General features: G+C 44.5%; 1 protein-coding gene across 2 annotated transcripts; it reads right to left on the bottom strand.

Moving 5' to 3' along the window:
* Positions 1 to 1746: 1746 nt before the first annotated feature.
* On the bottom strand, positions 1747 to 17894 carry PSEN2 (presenilin 2). Of its 2 annotated transcripts, none has more exons than XM_064709509.1 (11): positions 17682 to 17789; positions 13077 to 13270; positions 11784 to 12013; positions 10861 to 11002; positions 9956 to 10023; positions 8928 to 9148; positions 8079 to 8177; positions 5905 to 5982; positions 4539 to 4655; positions 3919 to 4037; positions 1747 to 2778 (listed from the first exon to the last, which is right to left on the bottom strand). In XM_064709509.1, the coding sequence occupies exons 1-11, from the start codon at positions 17773 to 17775 to the stop codon at positions 2623 to 2625; spliced, it is 1518 nt and encodes a 505-aa protein (XP_064565579.1). In that variant the 5' UTR covers positions 17776 to 17789; the 3' UTR covers positions 1747 to 2622. The 2 variants fall into 2 exon arrangements, with proteins under 2 accessions (XP_064565579.1, XP_064565580.1); XM_064709510.1 differs by lacking the exon at positions 17682 to 17789 and adding an exon at positions 17859 to 17894 and having other exon boundaries at positions 2483 to 2778.
* Between the last annotated feature and the right edge of the window lie 8416 nt (positions 17895 to 26310).

Below are 26310 nucleotides of genomic sequence, written 5' to 3'. Positions count from 1 at the left end.
GATATCCTCACACAGGAAAATGCCAACACATGGCACCTCCTGGAGGAATTGAGGTGCTGAGTGACACCAGCACAAGAAAGGTGTCCCCTCAGTGTAGCTGGCAGCTGTGCTGGTTCAGAGCATGCAGCAGTGACAGCAGTGAATGAACAGGCTTTGCTGATTCAAGGTGCCAGGTCACTGAGTCAGTAGCAGCCAGCTGTGAGTAGGGTAAATCCTGCCCTCTGCATTTCACATGCTGCACAATGTTAACATCACAACAAAACTTCACTTTATGCACAGGTGAAAACATACAAAGAAATGAGAAATCACTCCACATAATTTTAAAATTTGCATGTCTGTGTGTATATGGACACACAAACACAAATATATATTTGTAGTAAATACATATGAACTTTTATACAATTATAAGCACTCCATATATAGTATATCCATTATATACTCCTTTCACTCAGGACAATACATTCTGTTGCACTGCCAGAATCTCTTGCTCAGTTACCTTTTAAATTAAAATTCCTGTCAGTTCTGCAGAATTGGTCAGTGGAAGGCCAGTCTTTGGCAAGCAGGTATCTGCAGAAAACCAGTGGTGATCCTTCAATATGTGAAGGGTCCCCTGCCAGTTTCCTTCAAGTATTAACTCTGCTTTCATAGAAATACAACCCTGATAAGCCAAGCAGGATTTTTCTTTCAGTATATACAAATAATTCACATCCTCTCTACACCATGCAATGCAAAAAGTAAAATCACGTTTCCCAGTGATTCTAGTCTGATTTGGCCCCACAACTGTTTTCATTAAAAAGAACAAGCACTAACAAACAAATAGAAAAAGCAACTCTCACATAAACCTTAAAAATCAGCAAACAAAGCTCTACTGATTTACATTTCCAAAGGAAATACCTTTTAGTAATAGTTAACTCTGCAGTTGTTAAGTCCAAACATTGCAAATGTGAGAAATGAGGATGGAAAACTAACAAAGAGCAAGAGTTACTGACTTGTCCAGACTGAGACACACACACACACCCCTTGTAAAAACACTTAAGCACTTTTTAAAAATTAGTCTGAATCACCTGTGTGATATCCTTGTTAATTATCAAAGCAGATGAGCTTGAACAGGTCTACTGGAAAAAGCACTACATAAAATTGTGTAATTCAAAGCCTTTGCTAAGAAGTATTTCCAGAAATTAAATTCTATGTCTCTCAAAGACATTGCATTATTCATGAATTCTCACATAATGTTACATTTACTGACACTGATCAGCTGTCAAAGAAAACTGAGCTTGTTGGAGTAACAGACACAGGTAAAAAGAAAAATAAAAATAAAATCACAGAACTTTGGCAGCTATTGAAAAACTGACTCAAAGAGTAGAAATAAAGTTATTTTCAAAGGTGGACAAAACATAATGGTTCAGTCTGTCCTATTTATTTTTTACTGACATCAAGCACTGTGATTTTCTTAATGAACTCACTTGAGGGTGTACAGCTATTCCTAAAAGTAATGTAACAACAGATTGAAGTTTGCACCCCAGTATTTCAATACAAACTATGACTGGATATTTCCAAAAGAGTTCCTTTGACACTAAATAGCTATTTTAAAATTTGTAATTAAAAAAATAATCTTTAAACAGTACAAAAACCTAGGTAAACCAAGTCTCAGTCAGTGTAAGAGAGGACCTCTTAATAAAGGGAAGGTAAATCCTCCTTTGGAGTAGTTACAACAATGCACAGAAATGAGACCAGAAACACAGCAAGTAAGTTACAGGTCTGATTTACTGGAGTTGTTTAGTCATTTCCACCTTAGGGTCACTTCAGGATTGTAGCAATGACCCAGAAAAATATTTCCTAAAAAACAAAATGTTGGGAGGAGAGAGCAGAATCTGTTTCTGCACGCTGAGGATCTGACGTGCTGCAAGGGGCAGCCCTGCCTCCATCAGCTGCTTGCTGCACTGGTGGATGTGCTCAGAGAGCATCAGGAGCCTGATGTTCCACCATCCCAGCACTGATATCCTGCCTCAGTCCCTCCTGGGGATCCTGTCTCAATCCCTCCTGGCTCACCATGTCTAACTGAGGTCAGGAGAAATGGGCCTTTGGGGCAATTTCAGCTGCACAGCAGAGTTCAGCCTCACTTCTCTAATGGCTCACACACTGCTCTGTGCCTGCTCCCAGCTGGGCTTTTCCAATCACTTGCACCTCATGTTTGCACAACACTTCAGAAGTGTAGATTTAGAAGTTCTAAGTGAAAACTTGGAAATTCTAGACTGTGGTAAAAGATGACTGGAGTTCCAGGGCTAGAACACCTTACTTAGCTCCTGGAAGATCAGACCCCTCACCTCTGCAGTGCTCCGTGCCACATACAGGTTTCTGTGCTCACAACAGCCACTGTGCACATCAAATAAAATAAAAGTAACACTCTGACATCAGCAAGGAGCCAGGCTTTTCACCAAGAGTCCTGTGAAAAATCTCAGTTCAACATGTAACTATTGGATTTTTAGTACACGGCATATCAAGGAATTAGTGTTTTCCTTACAAATATATGGCACTAAGTGTAAAAACTTTATGACCTATTCCAAACATTGTACCATACTTCACAGCAAAGCTTGAAAAAGAATCCTCTAACTCTCACTTCTTCTAAATGTACAGCTGGTGGGAGGCCAGGGTGTCCATGAAGGGTCGCACGAGGTTGTCTGTCGAGAAGTAGAAGATCAAGCCAAAGGTGATGGAGATGGGGAGAGCAGGCAGTGCTTTCTTAAAAACAGCCAGTAATAAAAGTGTTAGGCATAAACCCTGTCAGAGAGAACAGAATAAAAATCACAAGGAGGTAATAGTTAGACAACCAGAAATTCATCTGTCACCAACAAGCCAACACACAGGTAATTATCTAAATGCACTCCAGAGCACTGCAGACTGCCTGAGCTACCAGCAGCAGAATATCTCTGTGCCCACAGCTTCATCTTTCACACAAGTTGGCCAGGTTTTTCCTCAGCAATGTTGAGCACAGAAATCTCTGCTGGGAAAGTGGAATGAACAGCAAATGCAGAGGTACAGCTGACCCCGAGAGGGTAACTTCTGTACACATTATTTAACTCCTTGTTCTGTGCCATTATGAATGAAGTATGGATACAGCAGACAAAGGCACTTAAATCCTGGTGAACTGCACTGACAGGAGTTCAACTGAAGGTCTCTAATACTTAGAACACATTCCCAGTTTACAAAGTCTCTTAGGGTAAAAAAGAAAGAAAACCAAAAAAAACCCAAACTCAAAATGAAATCAAAAATCCACTGCTGTTCTTTTGGCTGGATTGCTTATTACAATGGGCGAACTTTGGTTTTACCCAGATTTTCTTTTACATTCTAAAAATCCTGCTGTTGTCTTTCTGGTTAATTTCCATGAGGATGTTGAGGTAAACAAGTGCACAGTAATTATTTTCCACTCAGATGGAAGCTTAACAGTGTGTCTTCATTAGACCTGGCAGGACCAACTCTTTAGCAGCCACAGTATGTTAGTCATCTGCCCTTACTGATAATTTCCATGGATTTCAGTCTCTCTCCTTCTCATTTTTTTCCAGTTCAAACAGTAGAATAAGATAGGTCCTTACCCTCTTATCTATCAGCTCCCCCTAGCATAACAGAGTTAACCTTTTCAACTACACTTGCTAATCAGTGTGCAGTTCCAAATATTGACTCTTGTGGCTGAAGCAAACACACCAGCAGTTCCTAGGGCTGTTTCAGCCCCACCACATCCACACTTGGCTCTGCTCTGATCAGTCTGGATCATTCTGCTGCAGTGCCTATCTAGAGACAGAGTATTCCTGAACACCTAGCAGGTTACCTGGGCTGATTCAGCAGTGCTCAGCTGCTGGTACTCCTGGCAACAATTCTGTGCTGAGCAGGCTGTGACAGAGCTTTTAGAAGCTGCTCACTTACTATGAGAATGGCTACAAAGCAGGCCAGTGTGGTATTCCAGTCCCCACTAGCTGTGGCAGCTGCTTTCCCAACAAGCACGCTGTAAAATATGAAGTCTCCAAGGCCCAGCTTCACACCCCCTGAAAGAAGTGGAAAAAAGAAATAAGTGTTAATTCTCAGCCTCCTGATTTGCTTCCTCCTGAACAAATTCTTGTCCCTTGGGGAGCAGGTAAAGGTTGCTAGTCCTGGCTACCAACCTGGACCCACACATTGCTGAGGAGGCTGAGACTTCCAGCCCCTCTTCCCACTAATGGCTTTGTTCTCCCTCATTCTCTGAGGCTGCTTTCCAAATGAAGCAGCTGAGGAAGCACAAGGACAGAGAGGGACAGGAGTCAGGGGGAAGAAGGAAGTGTTTTAAATTGTACATGTAGCCAACAGATGTCACTGGAGCCACAATCCCAGAACAGATTCTGCAGCAGCAAGAGGAAATACACAGTCAGACTCAAGATCTTCATTGCTCAGCAAGCACAGCTATTCAGATTAACTGTGATTAAACCAAACTAGGAACAGAGTGTTAAGCACAAAGACTAAAACTGTCAGGCTCTAATTACACTGAAAACAAGGTATAAAGCTTCCCTTACTTTCCTCCTCCTCGAGCTCCTCTAAAGTGACAGGGCGGGTTGGAACAGGACCTCTCGTGTCTGACATCTGGGACTCTGCATGAGCAGGGCTCCTGAGCTGTTCTCTGCCATCCTCAGCTTGGGTCCACAAAAACAGGCCAAGAGTGCATTACCAAAAAGAAAAAAAAAAAGAAACACAAGAGACAGCTACATTTATAACATGTTTTAGCCCATGAAACCCACACTCCTGTGAAGCTGCCCTGCAGTGGGTGAGCCCTTTTTGTCTCCTGGAGATGTGACCATCAGGACCAGTTGACTCATTTCATTGTCCACAAATTTCACTTTTTTCCCTCCTCTGGTAAAGCCCATCTGACAGAGCCTTTAGCAGTACTTTTAGAAGCAGCCACTCTGTGATACATGACTTTATCTGACAACTCCTATTTTTCAGAAGCTCCTAAGAACTCTTCAGTCCATGTCAGTGTGCAGGTTGCTGCTGCTGCAGGTGCAGGCAGATCTGGGACACAGCTTCCACAGAGCATTCTGTACCCCTCAGCATGTAGTCTGTGCCTGCTCTGTGCCCCATTTCCCAGCAGGATTGTGTCCCTGCCATCCCTTGGTATGTCAGCTGCTTCATCCTGAAATAAGCAGCATATTCAGTTATCAAACCTCTGCACACATTTATTGCCTTAACATTCAAAAGTACTGTCATCTCAAGTGCAACAGGACTAGATGGGAAATCCTCCAAAAACCATGTAAGATTTGATTCAGTCACCTTAAAACTGCAGTTTAATTTGTATCTCAAGATGATAAAAGCAAAGGCACCCAAATTACTGCAAAACCAGCTACAATGTAAACTTGAATCACAAAAGCTACTGGTGGGTAACTGCCTTTAACTTTAGGCTTTACCCAAAGGTAAAGACGTTTATTTTCTTTAGCAGGGTGAGCCATAGAGCACTTACAGAGAGGTGCACCATGGCACTGGTCTGAATGCAGCACTGAATTTCACCAGCTCATCAGTATTATATTTAGGAGCCTATGTTGGAATTTACCATCCCCAGTATGGAAAAATATAACTCCCCACTAGCTCACTTTCAGCTTTGACTTCAGTACACTGAAGACGTGAGTTGAACAACACTTCTGCTTGATTTATTGTTCGTTTGGGGTTTTTTAAAATAGAAGTGGCCTGAATACTGTAGTTTCCTACACTGTTCATCTTTGCTGCCAGTCCTAACAGCAGGTTTATGAACACCACTGAGTTCTGCAGGTAACAACGCTAAAAAAAATTCATCCATCAGGATTTGGGGGCTTATGTTTACATTCAGTCTCAAACATCCTCATTATTTCTGTAGGACAGTGCTCTGTATGGGAGAGGAACATGCAAACAAACCTGCATCCCATGTCTGCTGACTTGCTCCTCTTGCTGCTGTGTCTGGCTTTGCCATTCCAACTGTCCACATCATAGCAGCTGCAAGAAAGAAAGAAAGTAATCAGCTGCACAAATCATTGGCCACTATAGCTCAGAGGAAATAAGTATTTAGCTGTCCCTAAAAATACAAACCATTGCCCCTGTAAATGCTTCTAAAACACTCAGTTGGTTTCCCTAGGAACTGAGACAGCAAGGTGGGAGAAAGCCAAGGCAATGCATCCATTCAGTTTTTAAGAAAGTTCCAGGGCACAAATAGCTAAGAGTCAATTTAATCTTCTCTGTGGATTAAAGAAAGCAAAATTCCAGAACTAGGGTCCTCAACTCCTTTGGTTTCTTCCTGATTTCTGTCTCTTCTCTTCAAAGAAAACAATGTCCCAGGGAATGATAGTAATACAAAAGGTAACCAGAGGTTAACCAACACAGCTGGCTCATGTTCTGCTAAAGGTACAAGTGAGGGATTACAGGAGCTGTCAGAATGCACATTTTCTCTCTGCCTATTGTGGTTCCATCCTGCCAAAATATTGCATATTTCTGTTTTGGTTCTAATAGCAACTGATGGTTGGTGGTTTATATTCTTGGGATCCTTAAATTGAAAAGGAATACAAACCCTTCCAAAATCAGCAGAAGGGACCTCAAATCAGCTTTTTATTTAAGTGTGCATCAGTCTTCCTGATTTTATAGAAGCTAAGCTAAACAAAATAAGCCAAGGCAAACCCAGTGCCTGCTTTTCCATGATGAGCTCAGCCAAGGTGATGTTTTTGTATCTAGAGGGAGCCACAGAATGTAATGGAGACACTGACATTCTGCACAAGAACTTTTTGTTCATTATTTATTATTTGCTGAACTGCATTCTCCTTTAGGGAAGCTCTTGTTTGTTAACTAAAGCATGGGAGACTTCATCTAGATTGTCTCAGGTCAGGGTAACAGAATCTCCTGTAAAAGGCAAGGCAGCTGAGGTGAGCTGAGACTCTGCTTGGAACACATAAAAGCATTTATGTAACGTTAAATCCAAGAAAAAAAAAATTCAGTCAGGTTGTAGGCATCCTCAGGTTAGGACCAAACATTTGGGAATAACCCTTCATCTTCCAAGTGATGTAATGAAAAAGTCACTGAGGTCAATTGTGACCGTGTTCACAGGGGTCTAAGGATGAGGGAAGTGATGAGGATCTGACTCCATGTTTCAGAAGGTTGATTTATTATTTTATGATATATATTATATTAAAACTATGCTAAAAGAATAGAAGAAAGGATTTCATCAGAAGGCCAGCTAGGAATAGAAAAAGAAAGAATGATAACAAAGGTTTGTGGCTCAGATTCTCTGTCCGAGCCAGCTGGGCTGTGATTGGCCATTAATTAGAAACAACCACATGAGACCAATCACAGATGCACTTGTTGCATTCCACAGCAGCAGATAATCAATGTTTGCATTTTGTTCCTGAGGCCTCTCAGCCTCTCAGGAGAAAAAATCCTAAGGAAAGGATTTTCCATAAAAGATGTCTGTGATAATCCATGAAGCACTCAAGTTCAGGTCCCATGAGTGTTGAGGCATGTGGATACCTCTGACAAGGACACCAGACTCTGTGGTAGTTAAAGAGCCCAAGAAAGCCAGGGGAGAGAGAGATGACTGATTCTGTTTGCAGAGCAACACTTGAATGCAGCTCTTTGCAAAGTGGGGAGCTAAACAATGAACAATAAAGCAAATTTCTAAGCATTGTCATCTGTACAGTACAGAGGGGGCTGCAGGAAGCATGGAGCCTCATCACATGTTTAAGTGTGTCTGTAAAGCACACACACAATGAATAAATGTATTGAGTGAGCATCAGCTCATCACAGAACGGGGCAAACACTGCTGCCCACCTCACACAGGGTTTTGTGTGCACAAAAAAAGGCATATTCTGCACTGTATTCATGAAAGGATGAGTCTGTTTCTGAACATCCAGCTTCACAAGGTAAATGTGGGCTCCCTTTGGCTAATTTAGCAACATTGTAACTGATAAACAAGGCCTTCTACAAATTCCAGAACATAACTGGGCACCATTCTTAAGGCAAGAAAGTAGCTAAGACAATGCTCTTTGCTTTGACACAGACATAGAGTTTCATCTGGCTAAAAACATTAACATTTTAATCTTACTCACAGGAATATATTAATGCAGGGAAAATGGGCTCATTTCTCTCCTGTGCAGTTTCTACCAACATTCTCAGTGGCCCCTTGGGACAGAGAACAGCCATCAGATCTGCAGAAAGAAAAGGACCAATCTCATCTTGAACTGTCATGCATATTTTACATTCCATCCATATAAACCAGATGATTTCCTGAATGGCACTTTCCACCACTTTGCATAACTGTAGCTGTTTCAAGTCCCTGAAAGTGCTGTTCACTTAAAATACCACCTCCAAGCCTTAATGTAATAATAAGAGTTTTCACTGTGTTAATCCTATAAAAAGCCCCTTGAGAATACCACATGAGTTCTTTGAAAGCTGATGGCAGCATTTCACTGAGATGTTAAATTTAATCAGAGGAGGAGTGGGGGTGCCTTGTTCACATTCCACACTCCATCACTTCATACACTGGCTCTGGTTTCACATGCAGGAAGGCCTTCAGCCCAGTTCCATCACATCTCCTCCCTCTTGTCCTGCAGGTTCCCTTGATATTTAGAACTCACACCAAAATCCATGATCTCTTGACAGCAATAAACAAAACCTGCAAAGCTGTCAGGTCTGCTACTGATAAAAATCCATGCAGTGAGGTGAGGTTCAGTCCTTCCCTGACTTGGTGATCCACTTTGAAAGACCTGGCTGAGGTACACTCCCTACACGAACAACTAGCAAGAGACAAGACAGGGAGTCAAATTAATAGCCCATCTGGCACTTTCTAAAGCTTTCAGCACCATAAAGTTGTTTTTGTGAAGGACATACAGAGTCCTGAGATTGCTACAGAGCAACCTCTCCAGGAGCCACACCTTGAGAGTCACAACCCAACTTACCATAGATGGAGATTGCACCCAGGATCACCCATGCTGACCACTCAGGTAGATATTTAATGAACACCAGTGCCATCAGAGCACTGATCATAATGAGATAAGCTTGCTGGAGCTGCAAGGGACCTTTCCAGTGGATGCAAATCATTCCAACAGCTCCAAAATTCCAGATGACTATGAACAGAGTGGGGTAATCCATGGCCACGTTGTAAGTCTTCAATACTTCCCTGGAATACCACAAGAAAATTCAGCTGAGCAGTAAAAGCAAGTGACATGCAAAGTCAAACAAAAGGTAAGGCTGTAATTAAATAAAAAAGCCCCAAGCTACACCAGGAGGAAGCAGAATAGAGCAGCTCCCATCATGAAAGGGGAACCTGCCCTTTGGCTACTCCCTGCTCTGAGCCCTGTTCCTCCTGCCTGAGATGTGCTGTGTTACAGACCAGCATCACACTGCCTTAGTGCTCAGCTGAACAGCAGTTCCAAGGGTTTGAGCAGGCAGGATTTCAAGTCTTAAATGAGCACAGGCCTGTGGCTACATGACTGTCTACAGCAAAGAAATGCTGTCAATGTCATCCCACCACCAAGTGCAATATGCTTACAGTTAAAAATGAAAATGTCTTAACAAATGTCTCACCCACAAGTTAAAAGTTTCCTTTCACCTGAGCTGGGAGCTAAGGGAATGAGCTTGAAACAATGTTGTCTAAGAAGAAAGACAAATCAGGAAAGTAACTTGGCACATGAAGTGCCTTTCCACATGCTTCTCAATGTATAATGCAGAGCCTCTGTACCACAGGATTCAGCCTGTTCATTTCATGCTCACAGTATCACTGCCCAGCGATTTCTGTAAAATTGAGCATTGACTATTAAAGATGTTCTTTTCCAGTTTTTAAAAAAGAAAACTGTCTTCTTCTAACAACACTTAAAAGTCCATTTGGAGAAGGGGAGACATTCCTTTTCTTGTTCAAAGTGGGACTTGTCAGCAAAGAGGTGAAGGAGCCCTGAACTGCCAGGTTACCTGCACCATTCCCACTTACCCGAGGTAAATGTAGGTAAAGAGGAAGAGCAGCATCAGGGAGGACAGGATCAGCCAGCCATGGATGAACTGCCAAGGGCAAGAAGAGACAGTGATTGTAGGGGCTGTTATCCCTGCTCAGGTCACAGAACTGCAGCCCAGTAGTCTCCTTCTGCACTCCCAAAGACCCTGCCTTCCCTATGGTCAGTGAAGGAGAGGGGACAGCCAGTCCCTCCCAGTTGTCCCACTTTCATTTTGTATTCTGTCCCTTAGCATTTTAGCTGGTTTGGGTTTATTTCAGTCTCTGGCCAAAGCATTTTCATGGGTATTCCTACTGGCTGCTGGCTCATACAGATGAGCACATTCTTTCTGTTTGCTAGGAAAGAGGAGGGGTTTGCCCAAAGCTGTAAAATAAACTCTCTCTTTGGGACAAGTTTAAAAAGCAGGAATGAACAGAGCACAAATGCTGGGCTGGTACCACATATAAGAACTCCCTGAGCACCATAGAACCTGAATGTGCCTTTCTCTCCAAGCCTTGTGCTCTTCTACCAGAGCTTCCAGAAGGCAGAAATAATACCAGTTCCCACAAAGCTTGTGTGAAATATCTTAATAGAAGCATCCACAGTAAGTGGTACAAGTACAAATGGCAAAACATTTGGATCAGATGGAGAAGACTCAGACCTGACTAACACAAAGTGGCAGACCTTGTTTTTAAGGGCCTGCCATTAGTGACAAAATAACAGCACAGCCTGTTCAGAGGCACAGCTCCATCACCACTGACAAACACTCCTGCACAGTATGACTCCTGCTGTGCCCAGCATGAGGATGAGCCAGTGCAGTGCCTGTGTCTCTCACTGCCATGCAAGGCCCATTTGATCCCAGGCTTCACAGCACAGAGTGGAAAAGGCTGTGGCAGGGATGCTTTACCTTGTAGCAGCGATATTTATAGAGCAGCACCAGGAACACAGTCATGACAATGATGACACTGATCATTACAATGGTGTTCAACACCGAGTTCAAGAGACGCTGCCCCACAGATGGGGTGTCCTCACTGAAAGGGGTGTAGATCCTGCAGGATAAAGCAAAAGCCATAGAAAGTAAAAATATTCTCTTCTAACTATCTGTCCCAGATAAAACCAGACCTCTGTGTGTGGGAAAGAAAGGGAGGTAGAACTGCCAAGGACAGCAAACATGAGATGTAGGCTGGGCTCAAGTTAATTATCAACTAAAGATCAGTGGTCTCTATCAAAGGCATGTTCTTCAGAGCAGCTGGGTTCCCAGGTGCTGTTCTGAAATGGGGGACACCCTTTCTTTCCACACTTGGTAGGAGAGTCTTGGACTCTTTTATCCCTTCTCACCACCCTATTTTGTTTCCTTCCATTCAGTTCAAGGGACAAGTCCCCCTTTCTCCATGCCATATGTGAAGCAGTTAGAGCCCCAGGAGCCAGGCACTGTCAGCAGGAGCTGGAATTACGTACCCACACCACGAGTCTTTAGGAACCAGAAATATCACCAGGAAATGAGACACTCATCCAAATGAACATGCTATTCCCTCATTGCTGCCAGCTAGTGAGTGAACAGTCTAGGAGCTCAGCCTGGGCCTTTTCTGCTGCAGAATGAAGCAGCTTCATTATTATGCTGCTCACAGGCCTCACTCAGGGCACCCCAAATGACATCAGTATAACGCAGGTATATGAAAAGCTTACACAGGTGAGCTCTGTGTGTGTTCCTACAGCCACCTGTACCTGTGTAAAGGTTCTCCCAGGCTGCCAGGGAAGCACTCTGCATGCCCAGAGCGTGTTTTTAGGGCAGGGGTCCCACATACTGAGGCTGTTTCAGAGCCCACTTACAGCTGCCCGTTTTTCTCCGTGTAGAAGCGCACTGACTTGATGGTGGCGACGACAACAATCATACACAGGGTGACAGGCACAAAGAGCATGATTACATGCTTTGCTCCATATTTCAGAGTCAGTTCCTCCTCTTCATTTTCCAGGATGCTTTCTCTCACTGGAACACCCGAGCCAGACATTTCTCCACCAGCGATGTTGTTTGGGCCACGGCTGCTGCCTGCTCGCCTCTTCTGAAAAGAAATATTTGCAAATGTGTAAGATGCTTCTTTTCTTTGTGTTCAAAGCTAGATTCCATCATATCTCACGAGGCTGCTGTAGGCCACCACAGCTGAGATCTAATAGAAAGGTGCCACCTGAACAATACAATTAGAAATTCCATTAAATTCCATTGCAAACAGGTTGCAATAGTTTTTAAACCAATTCCATGAATACCTAAGGACCTCTTCTGTCACAAACATATTTTATGAAGAATCCTTTTGTTAGGATCTTTTCTCCTGAGAAGCTGAAAGGCCTCAGGAACAAAATGTAAACATTATCTGCTGCTGCGGAATGCAACAGATGCATCTGTGATTGGTCTTATGTGGTTGTTTCTACTTAATGGCCAATCACAGTCCAGCTGTCTTGGATTCTCTGGTCAGTCACAAGATTTTATTATCATTCCATTCTTTTCTATTCCTTGCTAGCCTTCTGATGAAATCCTTTCTTCTATTCTTTTAGTATAGTTTTAATATAATATATATCATCAAATAATAAATCAGCCTTCTGAAACATGGAGTCAAGATTCTCGTCTCTTCCCTCATCCTGGGACCCCTGTGAACACCACCACATTTTTCAAATACACATATATAGACAGACACATGAATGTGAAGGGCAAGATGCCCAGAACTAGACAGAAAAAAATGTCATCTGAGGTGACAAAAGCTTGACATGTTCCTCCTCTCTCAGCAATGCTGTGCTTGCTTTATCCTGCTGCTTTGCTGGCAGCTGGACTAGATTCTGTTCTAACATTAGCTGCATCTGACCAGAGCAGACAAGAAGGCTAAAAAGGATGTCCTGCAACAGTCAAATGTGCATCAGGTCCTGATTAAAAGCCTGATTTGGCATCTTTATCAAAAGGAAGGAAAAGGGAGGGGTACATATGGGGGGAAAGTCAGGGTAGAGGAAATAGCAACAGGCAGTGCTGCTGCTGGCTGAGTGTGACACCAGTGAAACAACAGCAAAGCCAATCCTAGAATCCAGCCTGGAAGGAGGGACTGAGGGGCAGCAGCACTGCCTCTGTCAGCACACACCTACCCTGTGTGCCTGTGCTTCCCCTGCCTCTGAGGCTGGCAGGCCATCCTGGTAGGAGGGGACAGGAGGGCTCTCAGCAGACATGAGGGACGTTCTCTCATTGCACGGCTCCTCCTCGCTGTCCGAGTTGTTCATGAAGGCGATCATGGCCGCTGCCCAGGGAGCGCCCAGGAGGGCACAGCCAGCACTGCCCGAGCCTGGGGGGACAAGCACAGAGGGGGGAGAGAACAGTGAACAAGTGAACACCACACTGCAAAGGACTGGAAGTCTGAGGAGGATTCAGCAGATTTCAGAGCAGGGAGGCTCCATCTCCTCCCAACAGCAGGTTTGTCCTGCCTTCACCCAGCCACGACAAACCCTTCAGTTCGAGTCACTGGGACTGCTGCAGGCACGGCTATCAGCACAGTGCAGCACTAAAGAAACTTGCTTTTCCTTTACCACAGTTTTCACACCTGCTGCCTCTATTTCCCCTCTCCCACCAGCACACCTTGCCTTCCACAAAGGAGGTTCCTCAGTGCTCAGTGTTTGTTTGGCAGGGCCAGACACAGATTCACCTCACACACTGCCTGCCTGTCAGAAAGCTCAGTTCTTACACAACACTCCCAGGAGCATCAGCAAGAGGCACAAGTTTCTTAGTAACCTGGAGCCTCAGCTTTACATGAGGCACTAATCAGGAGCTACATGCTGCCTTATGACTGTTTATTAACCAGATGAAATGTATTAGCAGTGCTTCTCTTTGCTGATGAAGAGATTTGCATAGCAAGTGAAACACCTGTCTCCTTTTAGGAGAGCCACTTGTGGGTTTTTCCTTATGCTGGCTTGTGATTAAAAGCAAAACTACTTGAATGGGCAAAAACACAGAGAGAAAATATGTGGGGGCTAGAAATGCTTGGCCTCTTTTCACCTACTGCTATGCAGAAAAGCAGGAAAAGCAGTGACAGAGTGCAGAAAGGAAAGGAACAGCTCTTCTTTCTAGACACCAAAGAGAGAAGGTGCACGGCCCTAAATATGGCAGAACAGCCTTAAAATCCGGATTGCAGGAAGTTATAAATGCAACTAATAGGAAAATTCCTTTTAGCATTTATTAAGTCAGCTTAACAAAGCAAGTAATGAATCACTTTTCTGATACCCAGCCACTTGTCCACAAGCAAAACCATACCTCTGTTGCACTGTCAGCAGTTGTACCTACCAGAACCCTCCTCTGCAGAACCTTACCCAAGTTCCTGTGTCTCAGGAAATAGGAGAGGAAGCTGAAGAAGCCACGTGATTTGGACACAGTCACTGAAATCTGAATCACACATTCACAGCCCAACCAGCACACCCTGACATCAGAGTGTTTGCTTTGAAGATCTGTGAGATATTCTTGCTTCTCACTAAAGAAACTGAAATTCACTGTGGAGGAAGGAAAGAGGGAGGTGTAGGAGACCACTCCTTTCTGTCACAGCCTCCTCAACACATCTGCACCTTCAAGAAATTTTAGAACATCAACTCAGTCCATCCAAAAAGTGAAACATTTTTCAGACATCTGCTCCTCCCCTGGCTTCTCTTGCTTTTTCATATCATTTTGTTCCTCCTTTGGTGATAAGAGTGGTACATTATGGGAAACAGAAGCAGGGCTAACCCTCACACCAGGCCTGTCAGCTTCATTGTAATCCTGTTCTTACTGAGTGAGCTGCTTAACACTTGTGTGCTTATTTCTTACAGAGACCAAGATCTCCCCTCTGGATCCTTAACATGCTTTATTCAACTAATTTGTCTTTAAATATTTATTATATTAAGAAAATATATTTAAATATTTATATTATTATATTATTTGAATAATTATTTAATAAATAAATTTAGTATTTATGAGTAATTTGCTCAGTCTTTTGACTGAGCACCTGAGGGCTCGCAATTTGCAGCTAGGACACCAGACTCTGCTCCAGTTCTAGGATTTAGGTCTTTACAGAAATCAGATCCACAGTCATTCAATCATGACATACTTCTGGATGAGGAACAGGATAAGTTATTCATGCCACAGGATCTGTGACCTACAGGATTTAAATAACTCTCAAAACCTTCTGCTCATGCCAGACTCCAGGGAGAAAATAAATAAAGCTTTATTCACTGATAGTTTGGGACCCAATCAAAATACTGAAGAATTTTTTTCTCACATTATTTACGAAATCATTTTTGCTACATAAAGAGAGAAATTCTGCAGAGGAGTCTGAAGGGACAGCCAGTCAGCCTACTTTCAATACCCTACTAATGCCCACTGGAGGAGTTAAACCAACAGCAAAACCTCTGTGCTAATTACTAACCTTCACAGTTACACTGGAAGAAATAAACTCACGTTGAAATACAGCCAGTTTTAAGGACATTTTCTCCCGGGCTCCCCCAACAAGGAGATAGAAGTGCCATGATACTTCTGCTCAGCAAGCAGATTCAGAGCTGAACACAGCTTCAGTGTCCCTTGTTTACACAGCCACAGTCCCAGTGAGGGCTGACACAAACACACCCCCCAGGGGATCCAAGACTTTACAGGTCTTGAGTACAAGATTCTAGAGGTCTCCTGCCTTAGATTGATCCAAACTGTCCTGCAAAGGGCTGTCTTACCACCCTCCAGCTCTCATCAGCACCAGGTGCTCATCACCTGTGTCACAAAGCCACACCGTTTTCTGGTCTCATTTCACTGCTAAAACTAAGGAAAAGGGCCTCGTGGAAATTGTTTCTGCCTGCCAAAAGGGTGCTGCACATACCACAATGGAAAGCAAGGGAGCTGCTTTCTTACTCATGCTCATGACAGCAAACATGCCTGTGCATAATGACTGTTTTTCTAGGCTGAGCTGGAAAAGGGAGAAGGACAGCTCAGGAATGGAAAACATGGAGATAAATATAAGGAGTATCTGTATTCACAGAAAGCTTGAGAGCATGATCTACCAAATACATTAAACAAAATTCCAGGCCATTATCAAAGTGAAGCACTAAGTTATATCCAGCAAGGCTCTCCTCTCTGCCTCTCAAACCATCAGGTCCCATTCAAAAAAATCATACAGTGCATAAGAGCAAAATGACCCAACTCACAAAACTCTGTGGAAAAAATGAAAGAGGACAAAAAGTAGGCCAGCAGTAAGTGCTTCTTACAAGAGCTGAGGTGGGAATACAACTACTCCTGCTTTACAGCAGTCTTGTGAATTCTGAAGAGAAGCAGGAGTCACCGATTCTCTTTCCAGATGTCCTTCTTTCCTCAACTGCAAAAAACCAGCTTCATGGATTTTGATTAAACTGGGCCAGTTCACTAACATTAAGATCTAGCCTCAGTTTGCCTTTTCTTTTCATGCTGCAAACAATCTAAACCCTTTGCTTTGCATTTCATCCATCACAAATAATACCTGTACCCAATACAGCACAGAATAGCTGCTATGGCCTGGCAGAATACTTAATTATCCACTTGAGGGTAAAAATTCCTTCTAATCTATATTGTTCTCTTTGATGGCAATTAGATTAAGAAAAATGTATTTTCTTTGCTATATTTAGATCAAGGGAAAGCTTTGAGATGATACTGACAGCCTGGTGTTGTAAGTTTTGGCTGCAGCAGCCACTGCTTTTGATAAATATGAGAAGGAAATAAACTTAATAAATCAGAAGTGGTGGGGCCAAAATTAGGAGGAAAGACTTCCATGCTCTTGCTAATAAATATAGACAGAATAGGAATGCTGCTAAAATGCCAGGGGACATGGAACACACCATCTCAGAGTGCAAACACCGCTCACTTTCCACCCCAGAACACAAAAATAACAAACCACAAGATGCTGTGGGAAGAAGTAAAGATTCATAGCTTGCTTTCTACATTGTGACTGAACCAGCACTGCTTTCTCTTGTCCCACAAGAAAGGCACAAGATGTAGTTCCCAAAGGGCGATTCTGGTGGCGGAGCTGAAATCAGACCCTGCCTGAGAGGGTCAGGAGGGTTATTCTGCCAGCACTGAGCCCAAATACTCCGTGTCACAGCATGAAGGCACCACAGCCCCACACAATAAAACCTCAAAGCTCACACTTCGCATGCGGGAGCTGCAATTCGCATCGGTCCCGGTGTAGCCGAGGGCATCAGAGCCAGCACAGGGGCTGGAGGTGACACTTTGGGGACACACAAGGACACCTGTGCTGGGCTGAGTTTCTGTGTCCTGCCCGAGTGGCCGCTTTCCCCTGTGCCCACACAGGGACACAGCGGGGCTGGGCCGCTGCCCTGCGCATCCAAGGCGCACATCCAGGGACACCGACAACATTAAAAAATTTGAAAAAAAAAAAAAACCAAAAACAAACAAGCGCCAAGAGAAGAGAAGCCCCAGCCCAGCAGGCAGAGGCTTTGCAGGAGGCCAGAGGGGCTCCTGCTCCCATGCAATGTTCTCGCTGCCCGGCTGCCCTTCCGAATGCTTGAAGAACTCTGCCCGGAGTTCTCTGCCTCCGGGCGCTTCCACATGAAAGCCGGGACACGCCGCCACCGCCCAGCAGAAATAGGTGTACAGGTAGCTTAACACACGTACATACAGCAACTCACGTGGAAATATGTAATTTTTTTACATATAATATGCGTATATCCGTGAACATGCATTTATATGTATATACACACATAGAGAGAAACAGGCAGCTCCGGGAGCGCGGAGACCCCGCAGGAATGCCGGGCCCGTCCCGTCCCGTCCCATCCCGTCTATAACCCGCAACATCCCGATCCCAATTCCGATCCCAATTCCGATCCCGGTCCCGATCCCTGTCCCGGTCCCGCGCCGCGGCCGGCCCCGCTGTTTACCTGCTCCCGGCACCGCACGCGCCCCCCGCCGCTCCCATTGGCTCCCGCCCCAGCGCCGGCCGGGAGGGACGGCCGCGCCCGCCCATTCGCCGCCACAGCCGTCGCTCAGCGGCTCTCCCCGCCTACAGACCGCTCTTCTCCAATAGGGGAGAAGAATGGGAAGGGGATCGGCCAATAGGAAGGCGGGTGTCACCGCCCGCCCGGTGCTCGGCGGCGGCCTCTGAGGCGGCGGCGCCGCCATGGCGGGGCGGGTGCGGGCCGTGCCCCAGCCTCGGGGCGGGCGGAGTCTGGGAATGGCTGAAGCTGGAAGCGGCCATGAAGGTCATCCAGTGCCAACCTCTTGCATGGCTTGGAGCCTCCCACTAAACCATGTTGCTCAAGGTCCTGTCCAACATGTCCCCGAACACTTCAGGGATGGGGCAGCCACAGCTGCTCTGGGCAGCCTATGCCAGCGGCTCACCACCCTCACAGTACGGAACTTGTCCCAATATCTAATTTATTATCGAAACCTACTCTCTTCCAGTCTGAATCCACCCCCCCTTGTCTTGTCACTAAATCCCCTTGTAAAAAGTCCATTTCTGTCGTTCTTGTAGACCCCTTTCAAATACTGGAAGGCTTAAATGCACATCAACTTATCCCTTCAGTAAATCAAATGATATGCATGTAGATCCTGATGGAAATAAAAGGAGTAATAAATAATAAGAGAGAAGTGTGGAGGAGTAAACAGAGAAACCAGAGGAAAAGGCCAAAGAATAGTTCTGCTGGAATTGTCTGACCCTGCTCAGTAGAGAGATCAGGGGGGTGAATAAGGAAAATTGCAATTTCGCCCTATTTGCAATGGGTGTGGGAAGTTTGTATTTTCAGACTGTAAGCGATTTTGTTTAAAATTAAAAATTAAAAGAAGAAAAAAAGGCATGGTAGTAAGCAAGATAATCCAGTAGATAGGTGAAATTACTTCTTCAGTCAGAAGCAAACCACTCCTGCCTCTGTTTCCATTGCTTCATCAAGCAGCAAGTGAAATTAAGATTCTGGCAGCTCTGTAGCACTTACTCATCATCTGTGGGGGCAGAGACACGAGCTGGAGTCATGGCGATTTCCCTCTGCTGCTGTTGTCATTTCAGGAAGAACACAGGCAAATTCACACTCCTCTCTGCTCCATGCCACCCAAGATGATTCTGTGTACAGAAGGAATGAAGAGTAAGGTGGTAATGAAGGAGAGACAAGGTACAAACACATGAACTACCACTATAAATCACTGGATAAAATGGAATCTTTTGCAGATTCCCAAATCTTAAGTTGGCCATCACATTCTTTTCCCCAAAGTCCCTGCACAACATCAGTGACATCCTTGTGTCCATAATTCTTATTTTGAACACTGCACACAGAACTAAGTTACATGGAAAATTCTTCAGAGCCCCAAAGAGCTGCCTACTTATTTTTTTACATTTGCCAAGGTAAAGTCAGTCTGGGAAAATTGATAAATTCTGTGTTTGGCTGTGTTCTTCACTAGCCAAGAGCTATTCACTATCAGAGCTCTTTCCAGCAGGTTTCCCTCAAAGGTTGTGTCAACCTCTGGTCTTTGTGCTGAGCTCTTGAGTTCCTTTTCACTGGACACTTGATCCAGCTGGAGATTTTTTTAATGGGAATCTTTCTGATGGATTGAATCTTTCACACATGTGAAGGATGCTGCTTTGTTAAGTTTAACATTAGGGCAAGGAATCATTTTGGCTGCACTCAGATGTTCCACAACTGACAATGATTTTACTCCCCTTTACTTTTACATGGAGCAAAAGTATCTGACACAAATTTGGGACAATAGTAAAAATATTTATCTGTTTTAAAAACATTTTACAACTTCAAGGCCAAAGTGTTGACAGTCAGAACTGTGCTGTGAAGAGCAGCTGTCAGTGCAGCTGAGCCTGCCCCAGATCTGTGCAGGAGATAGGGAAATTGTTCTTAGGTCCCTTCTTCTAGGGGCTGAAGGGATGGGAACTGGTTTTACAAGCACAGTTGCCCTTTATCAGCACCTTTAGAAGCCAAACTTGCAGCTTTTTGTATGTCAAAAGTGCCTACTCTGGACTAAAATTTAGAGACAAACAAATTCCTTGCTTCTTTCCACATTCTCACTAAATCCTCCCTTTTTGCTCTCACCCTGATGGACAAATGCAAAGAGGGGTAGGTCTTGTGCAACCTAGCAAAGGGTTTTATGAACAAAAATTCATGTACTTCAACCTTCATGGAAGCATAAGAACATGGGGATGTAAAACCCAGCTGTGTTTCTCAGAATGCTCATCCTGCCTGCCTCCGTTGTAGCATGAGGCAAAAATCTATCTCAGCTCAGTGTTCCTCTTCTGTGACCTAAAGTGGGTAATAGGGAGACAAATTGTTTTGGTCTCTCCATCCATGAGGGTTACTTCCATGCTGTTTTCAGTCAGAATGCCTTTTCACATGTTTTTTCCTAGCTGCATCACATGAGAAGCATCTGACCTGGGAGCAAGTTAAGAGGCTCTTTGATGTTATGGACATCAAAAATATTTCTGCTTTTTTCTTTATTTTTCTTTTTTAACAGATCTGTGCAGTCATCTCCTGAAAGGACCTCTCCCAGATAATGCAGATTTGTGCTCATTGCCAGGGAAATCACATGCCCAGCTGCATCACAGCTTCTTGACTTGGGAGGTTGTTCTGAAGTACACGGGGACATTCTCTGGGATTGCCCTGGTGTGTTCCATTTTGGTACTCAGATGTTTATGGTAGGAAAATGTCAGGGAGGTTTTGTCATAAACTGCTGCAGTCCTTCAAATATATCCAAGGAATTGTGACTGGTTTATTTCAGGAGATGTAAATAATACCCGGAAATGGGACTGCTGACACAAATCCAGAGATGCTCCCTCGGCTTTTGAATGGAAACAGACACGACACCATCTGTCAAAATAACATTAAAACCTCTTGTGCTTGCACAGAAGATATGAATAGGGTCAGGCCCAGCACACTGGAGTTTTGTTCTGGAATAGACAGTACTTTCCAGGAGTCTTGCTCAGTTTATTCCACTCCACAGATCTGCAGTCCCTCAAGGAAAGGTCATTGCTGAGTACCAAAGCTAACATTATTTTCAGAAGTTAATCCCAGCTCCCATTCACCACTGAATGGCTAGAAGGAAGCAAGAACACCAGGGACCAAGGTCAGACTTCCCTGAGCAACCTGTTCCAGAGCCTCACCACCCTCACAGTGAAGAATTTCTTCCTAATATCCAATTTAAAACATTCCTTTGTCAGTTTAACGTCATTCCTCCCTGTCCTACAACTGCACGTGCCTGTAAAAAGTCCCTCTCCAGCTCTTCTGTACCCCTTTAGGTGCTGGAAGGTGGAACCAGGGAGAAGGTTCCACTGCCTGGTTCCTTATTGTGAAAAACGCCAATCACTTGTTTTTAAAATTTTTAAAAGTTTAATAGTAATAAAATGGTTAAAAAGAATATTAACACAATTAGAGTAATAACAATTTGGACAATTTGAATTAGGACAATATGAGACAATAAAAGCAAAGAGTTACAGACATCCAGGTACCTGTTTCTGGGCAGCATGAGCCCGAAGAAAGACACCTGTTAATAAAGGATTAACCCTTAAGAACAACAGCCTGTTGCATATTCATACACCTCATACATGATGCATAAATTCCATTCAAACACAGGATTCTGTCTGGTCATTGTCAACTTCTTCCTTCTAATCCTGACAGCGCCTCCAAGGCGGGAAGAAGCTCGCTTCTTCTGATAATGGAGCAATAAATTCTTTTTCTCTGAAAGATTCAGGTATCCTGTGGCTGCTACCGTGCTGTGAATCCTCTCTTTTAAAAAAGTATCCTACATAGCATAGTTCCTATTTTAACAATTTTTATAACCTAAAACTATATTTAACACAGTACTTAAGAGAATTAATACAGCATTACTTTCTAACACAACACATATAATATTCATTTTAATATTTGCAAAAAGCCAATCATAAAATACATGCATTTTTCACACTTCTCCTCTCCAGCAGCTCCAGCTCTCTCACGCTGCCCTCATGGCAGAGGGGCTCCATTCCTCTGCTCCCCTCCAGGACCCTGCTCTGGGCTCAGCCCCTGTCCCCATCCTGCTGCTGGTGAGTGCCCAGAGCTGGGAGCAGCCCCGCAGCCGGGATCTCACTGATGCAGCTCTGCAGTGGGATCCCACCAGGATCCCCTTCCTCAGCCTGCTGCCCTCACTGCTCTGCGGGCAGCCAGGATCACTGATGGAGAACACTTTGCACTTCAAACCGACCCCAGTGAGACAGCCCAGCACTGATTTCTGGAGAGCAGCCGGCCAAGCTGGGATATCAACAGGCTGGGAATCTCCTTTCCATCTTTTCAAGCACATGCTGGCTCAGCTCCCTGACCCAGCAAAGAAAGGTCATTCCCAGGCCCTGCTCATTTCTGAGAGCTGGAGGTGGCACTGACAGCTTTGTGCCACACCAAGGCTGTCCAGAAATGTCATTTTGAGAAGCACTTGGCTTTAAAATTAGTTAAACTTTGTGATCCCCACTGCGAATTGCGCAATCGCCGTGAGCCTGCGCAGTCAGTGTGAGCATGCGCAGTCGCCGTAGCCCTGCGTAATCGACGTAGCTCTGCGCAGTCGCCGTGAGCCTGCGCAAACGGCGTAAGCATGCGCAAACGGCGTGACACGCGTGAAATAAGTAAAAAACCGAAAAAACCCTTAAAGAAACGTAAATAAATTTTAAAAATAAAATAAATAAATGAAAAAAATATGAAAAACCCAAAACACCAGCAAGGACATGTGAGCCACCCAGCAACCTCAGCTGTCCCTTCCTCCCAAGGCCCTGGGGGAAGGAGCAGCAAGGAGCCCACAAGGTGTTCTGGGGTGCCACAGCCTCCACTGGCCTTTAGGATGGCATGCCAGTGGGTTTAGATCACTGTCTTCTCCCTGCCCCTGAGGTGCCTCACAGCCAGTGCTGATCTCCATCTCTGAAGTCCCCACAAAGCCATTCTGAAGGATGTCCCTGGGCTCACAGCATAGGAAAAGGTCTCAGAGCTCTTCCTACTGCACATAAATTTTACCACACTGGACTTAGATTGGTCTCCTTACCTTACATCCTTTTCTCTCTGAACTCTGCTCCTGGGTTTTTCTACTGTCCTCATCATAGCTGGTGACATTTTTGCCAATCTCCAGCGCTCTGCTCAATATCTTGCTTGGCTTGGTTGGCACAGCCATGATCATTTCCACTGCAGAAGGTGGTTATGTCCCCAAATCCTTCTATCCCAGACAAAACAGGGCTGGGGTCACTGCCATGACAAACATGCTTCACCTCTAGAGTGAGCCAGAAGGCAATTCCCTGTCCAGAACTGTTTTCAAGGTGGAAAAGGATCATCTGTTCCTGAGTAATTGAAAAACAGAAACCTGTTGCTGAAATCAATTTCTGTGGTTTTAACTGGTCACAGAGGCAGCCCTTAAACATAATTGTGTTAGACCAGAAAACAGTCTCCACTTTTACCAGTAAATTATCAGTAAATAGATCAGAGCAGCTGTAGCACTGAGAGACAAAGTGAGGAGATGCACACCTGCTTTTCTGTGTCCTTTCTGTGACTTGCCAGAGGGCCACAAGTGGCACTGGAACCTTTCCAAAAGCAGCTGCTGGAGATGGAAGGCTAACAGTGTTCATCCCCTCATTGCACCTATTGTTTTATCCAGGGGGCAGGCAGAGGGTGAACTCAGTCTTTCTCACTCCTTAAAGGACAGGACACCCTGCAGAGGATGTGTTTTGTGTCACTGACAAATGATCCAAGGCACCTGGGAAGAAATCCCTTCTCACCTGCTTGTCTCTGGAACAGCTACACACTTTGTATACAATGCTGTCTCTCGTGTTGCCCACACACACCCTGCTCTCACTCCTTCTACTTGTGCACAAAGCAAGGAACTGAACTATCCATATCAATTAATGGTAGTTAAATATTCCCACTCCTTATTCTCTGTCTGCATCACACAGAGAAACGTGTAAAGCAGTGGGATCTCAGGATTTATAGGAGACATGCAGCTTATTGACATCCAAACGTTCTTCGACTTTGCTCTTTTTTGCAGTGGCACTTTTTTTGGCATTAACTCATTTCTTCTGAGTTACTGCTTAGGGAAAAGGAGCAAAGCAAAACAGCAATTTGGATCACAATTCATTCTGATCTCAAACTCCTTTGCCTTCCTTTGAAAGTTCAGAGAACTGAAAAGTCCCAGACCCTTGACAGGACAGGTCTGACACCTACAATGAAAAGCCAAACCATCACACCTATTTCCTTTACTGAAAATATGAATACAGAGATCAATGAAGACACTGGTTTTGGTAAAGGACAAGAAAGGTGTTTAAAGCATGATTACAAGTAAACAAAATCCAATTAAAGGCCTAACATTAGACTGTACAAAACTTACCTCTAGACAGATGGAGCTTTCCCTTTATAGAATTGGAAAAATCATGGTTTTTTTCTCCACCTGGGGGGAAAAGCACCATGACCGGGTCTTGGCAAAGTGAGTGGGGAAACAAAAGCATACTGGCCCTTTGCAATAAATGGCAACAGGTAAAATTGACTTTGGATCTCTTTTAATGAAGATACAAAGGCAGTCTGACAAACAAAATGTACATCACTCATGAACACACAAAGGTTTAGAAAAATTCAACAACTCTGCTTTTCTAAATGAAGCAATCGCCCCCAAGTTTGTCCCGTGATCCCACTGATATCTGACCATGATTGGGGAAGATCAGCTTGTCTTGAGAGCCTTGCAGGCCTGGGTACTTCAGAAACTTCCTGGCATTTCAGGCACTGAGGAAACCAGCACCAGTTCTGTGGGCCAATCCCTCCCTGAGCCACAAGCTGCTGCCCATGAAGTGGAAAGCACTGTCACCACACACCAGGGCTGCTGCTGATGGAAATGCAAACTCAGCTCAAGCCTGCAGGGAAGAGGCAACTGCTGCAGCTGGGAGACACAGTGGGTAGAAAGAAGAAATGGGGACTGCTCTGGATGGAAACTTTAAACTCTGGAAGGAAAATGTAACATTTTGATTTCAATGTAAAGCTTTCTATGAGTAGCCTACTGAGTAATGCCATGGACAGGGACAAATTCCACTAGATCAGGCTGCTCACAGCCCCATCCAACCTGGCCTTCAACATTTTCAGGGATGTGGCACCCACAGCTTTCCATCTGCAGCACAGCTGTGCCAGCTGTGCATTCCTTGTGCTTCTGCAGCTTCCTGGCCAGCCTGGACCCTCCCTGGAACCTCCCTAAGCCCCTCCAAGCTGATACAAAAGGGATGCAGGGGAGGGAGTGCACCCACCTCTCATTTTCCCTGAGTGCACCCACCTCCCATTTTCTCTGAGTGCACCCATCTCTCATTTTCCCTGAGCAGAGGAATTGGATGACAAATGTCCCAAGGCACCAAAGCACATTGCTCCTCACACAGACAGTGCTCGTGAAAGTTCAGATGAATTAAACCATGGGTCTGTGACCATTGGGACAAAACACAGGGAAATTTCAGGTCAACAAGACAAGGAAATTCGATGTCCATAATATAAGAAATGCTTTCTTGATTAAAGGAAAAGTGTGCATGAGGTGTATGAATATGCAACTGGCTGTTGCTTTTAAGGGTTAATCCTCTGTTAACATGGGTCCTTTTTCAGGCTTCTTTTGCCCAGAAAGAGGTACCTGGACGTCAGTAACTCTTTGTCCTTATTGTCTCACATTGTCCTAATTCCATTTTGCCCAAATTATTATTACTGTTAATTGTATTACTATTTTTATAACCATTTTATTACTATTAAACTTTTAAAATTTTTTAAACCAAGAGGTTGGCGTTTTTCACACTCATGTCCCCGCGTGGTGAGTGGGGCACGAGTGAGGAACGTGAGTTACACATTCACACGAATAAATCCTTCCCTGTCTCGCTGGAGGGAGCGTGTCGCTGTCCCCGCTAGGGGACAGAGCTCTGCCGCGCACATCCCTGCCATGCAGCTCCCACAGCCGCAGCTCCAGCCCCGGGACTCGCTGGGATAATGAGCCTCGCAGGGAATTGTTGGTGTAGTAAAATACATTCTCTGTGCTGCGAAACTGCGAAAGAAGGATTTATTTGAAGCCGCGTTATTTGCTGGAGTCCACCTCATTTGTCAGGCTCAGGCTTAGCTCAGCTTGCTTCTGCTGGCACAGCTGTACCATGAGCTGTGCTCCCACTGCACGGCTGTGGCAGCAATGGCAGGAAAACTGAGAAAATGCAGGCAGAATTGTATTTTAACTCCCCTAAAGGAAAAGAAGAAAAGTGTGGTATTTTGATTTTTTTTGTTTACAAAAAGTGCAGGGTTTAGTTGCTTTCTGTTTCTGTGCTTCACTCATTACTTGTGTTAAGCAGCAGCTCTCCAGAGTCCATTGTTATAGCTCTGCAAGTTTTTCTGC

The sequence above is a fragment of the Zonotrichia leucophrys genome, chromosome 3 (genome assembly GCF_028769735.1).
Source record: "Zonotrichia leucophrys gambelii isolate GWCS_2022_RI chromosome 3, RI_Zleu_2.0, whole genome shotgun sequence".
Classification (NCBI taxonomy): Eukaryota; Metazoa; Chordata; class Aves; order Passeriformes; family Passerellidae; genus Zonotrichia; species Zonotrichia leucophrys.
This window is presented reverse-complemented; position numbering and strand designations above follow the sequence as displayed.

What these genes read in the sequence shown, in the direction of transcription:
- PSEN2 (XM_064709509.1), bottom strand. Translation starts at nt 17,775, where the DNA reads ATGTTGCGGGTTATAGACGGGATGGGACGGGACGGGACGGGCCCGGCA. An exon ending in AGCTGCCTGTTTCTCTCTAT is followed by an intron (nt 13,271 to 17,681) that starts GTGTGTATATAC and finishes TTGTCCCCCCAG; the next exon opens with GCTCGGGCAGTGCTGGCTGT. An exon ending in GGGTGCAATCTCCATCTATG is followed by an intron (nt 8,178 to 8,927) that starts GTAAGTTGGGTT and finishes TTCTTTCTGCAG; the next exon opens with ATCTGATGGCTGTTCTCTGT.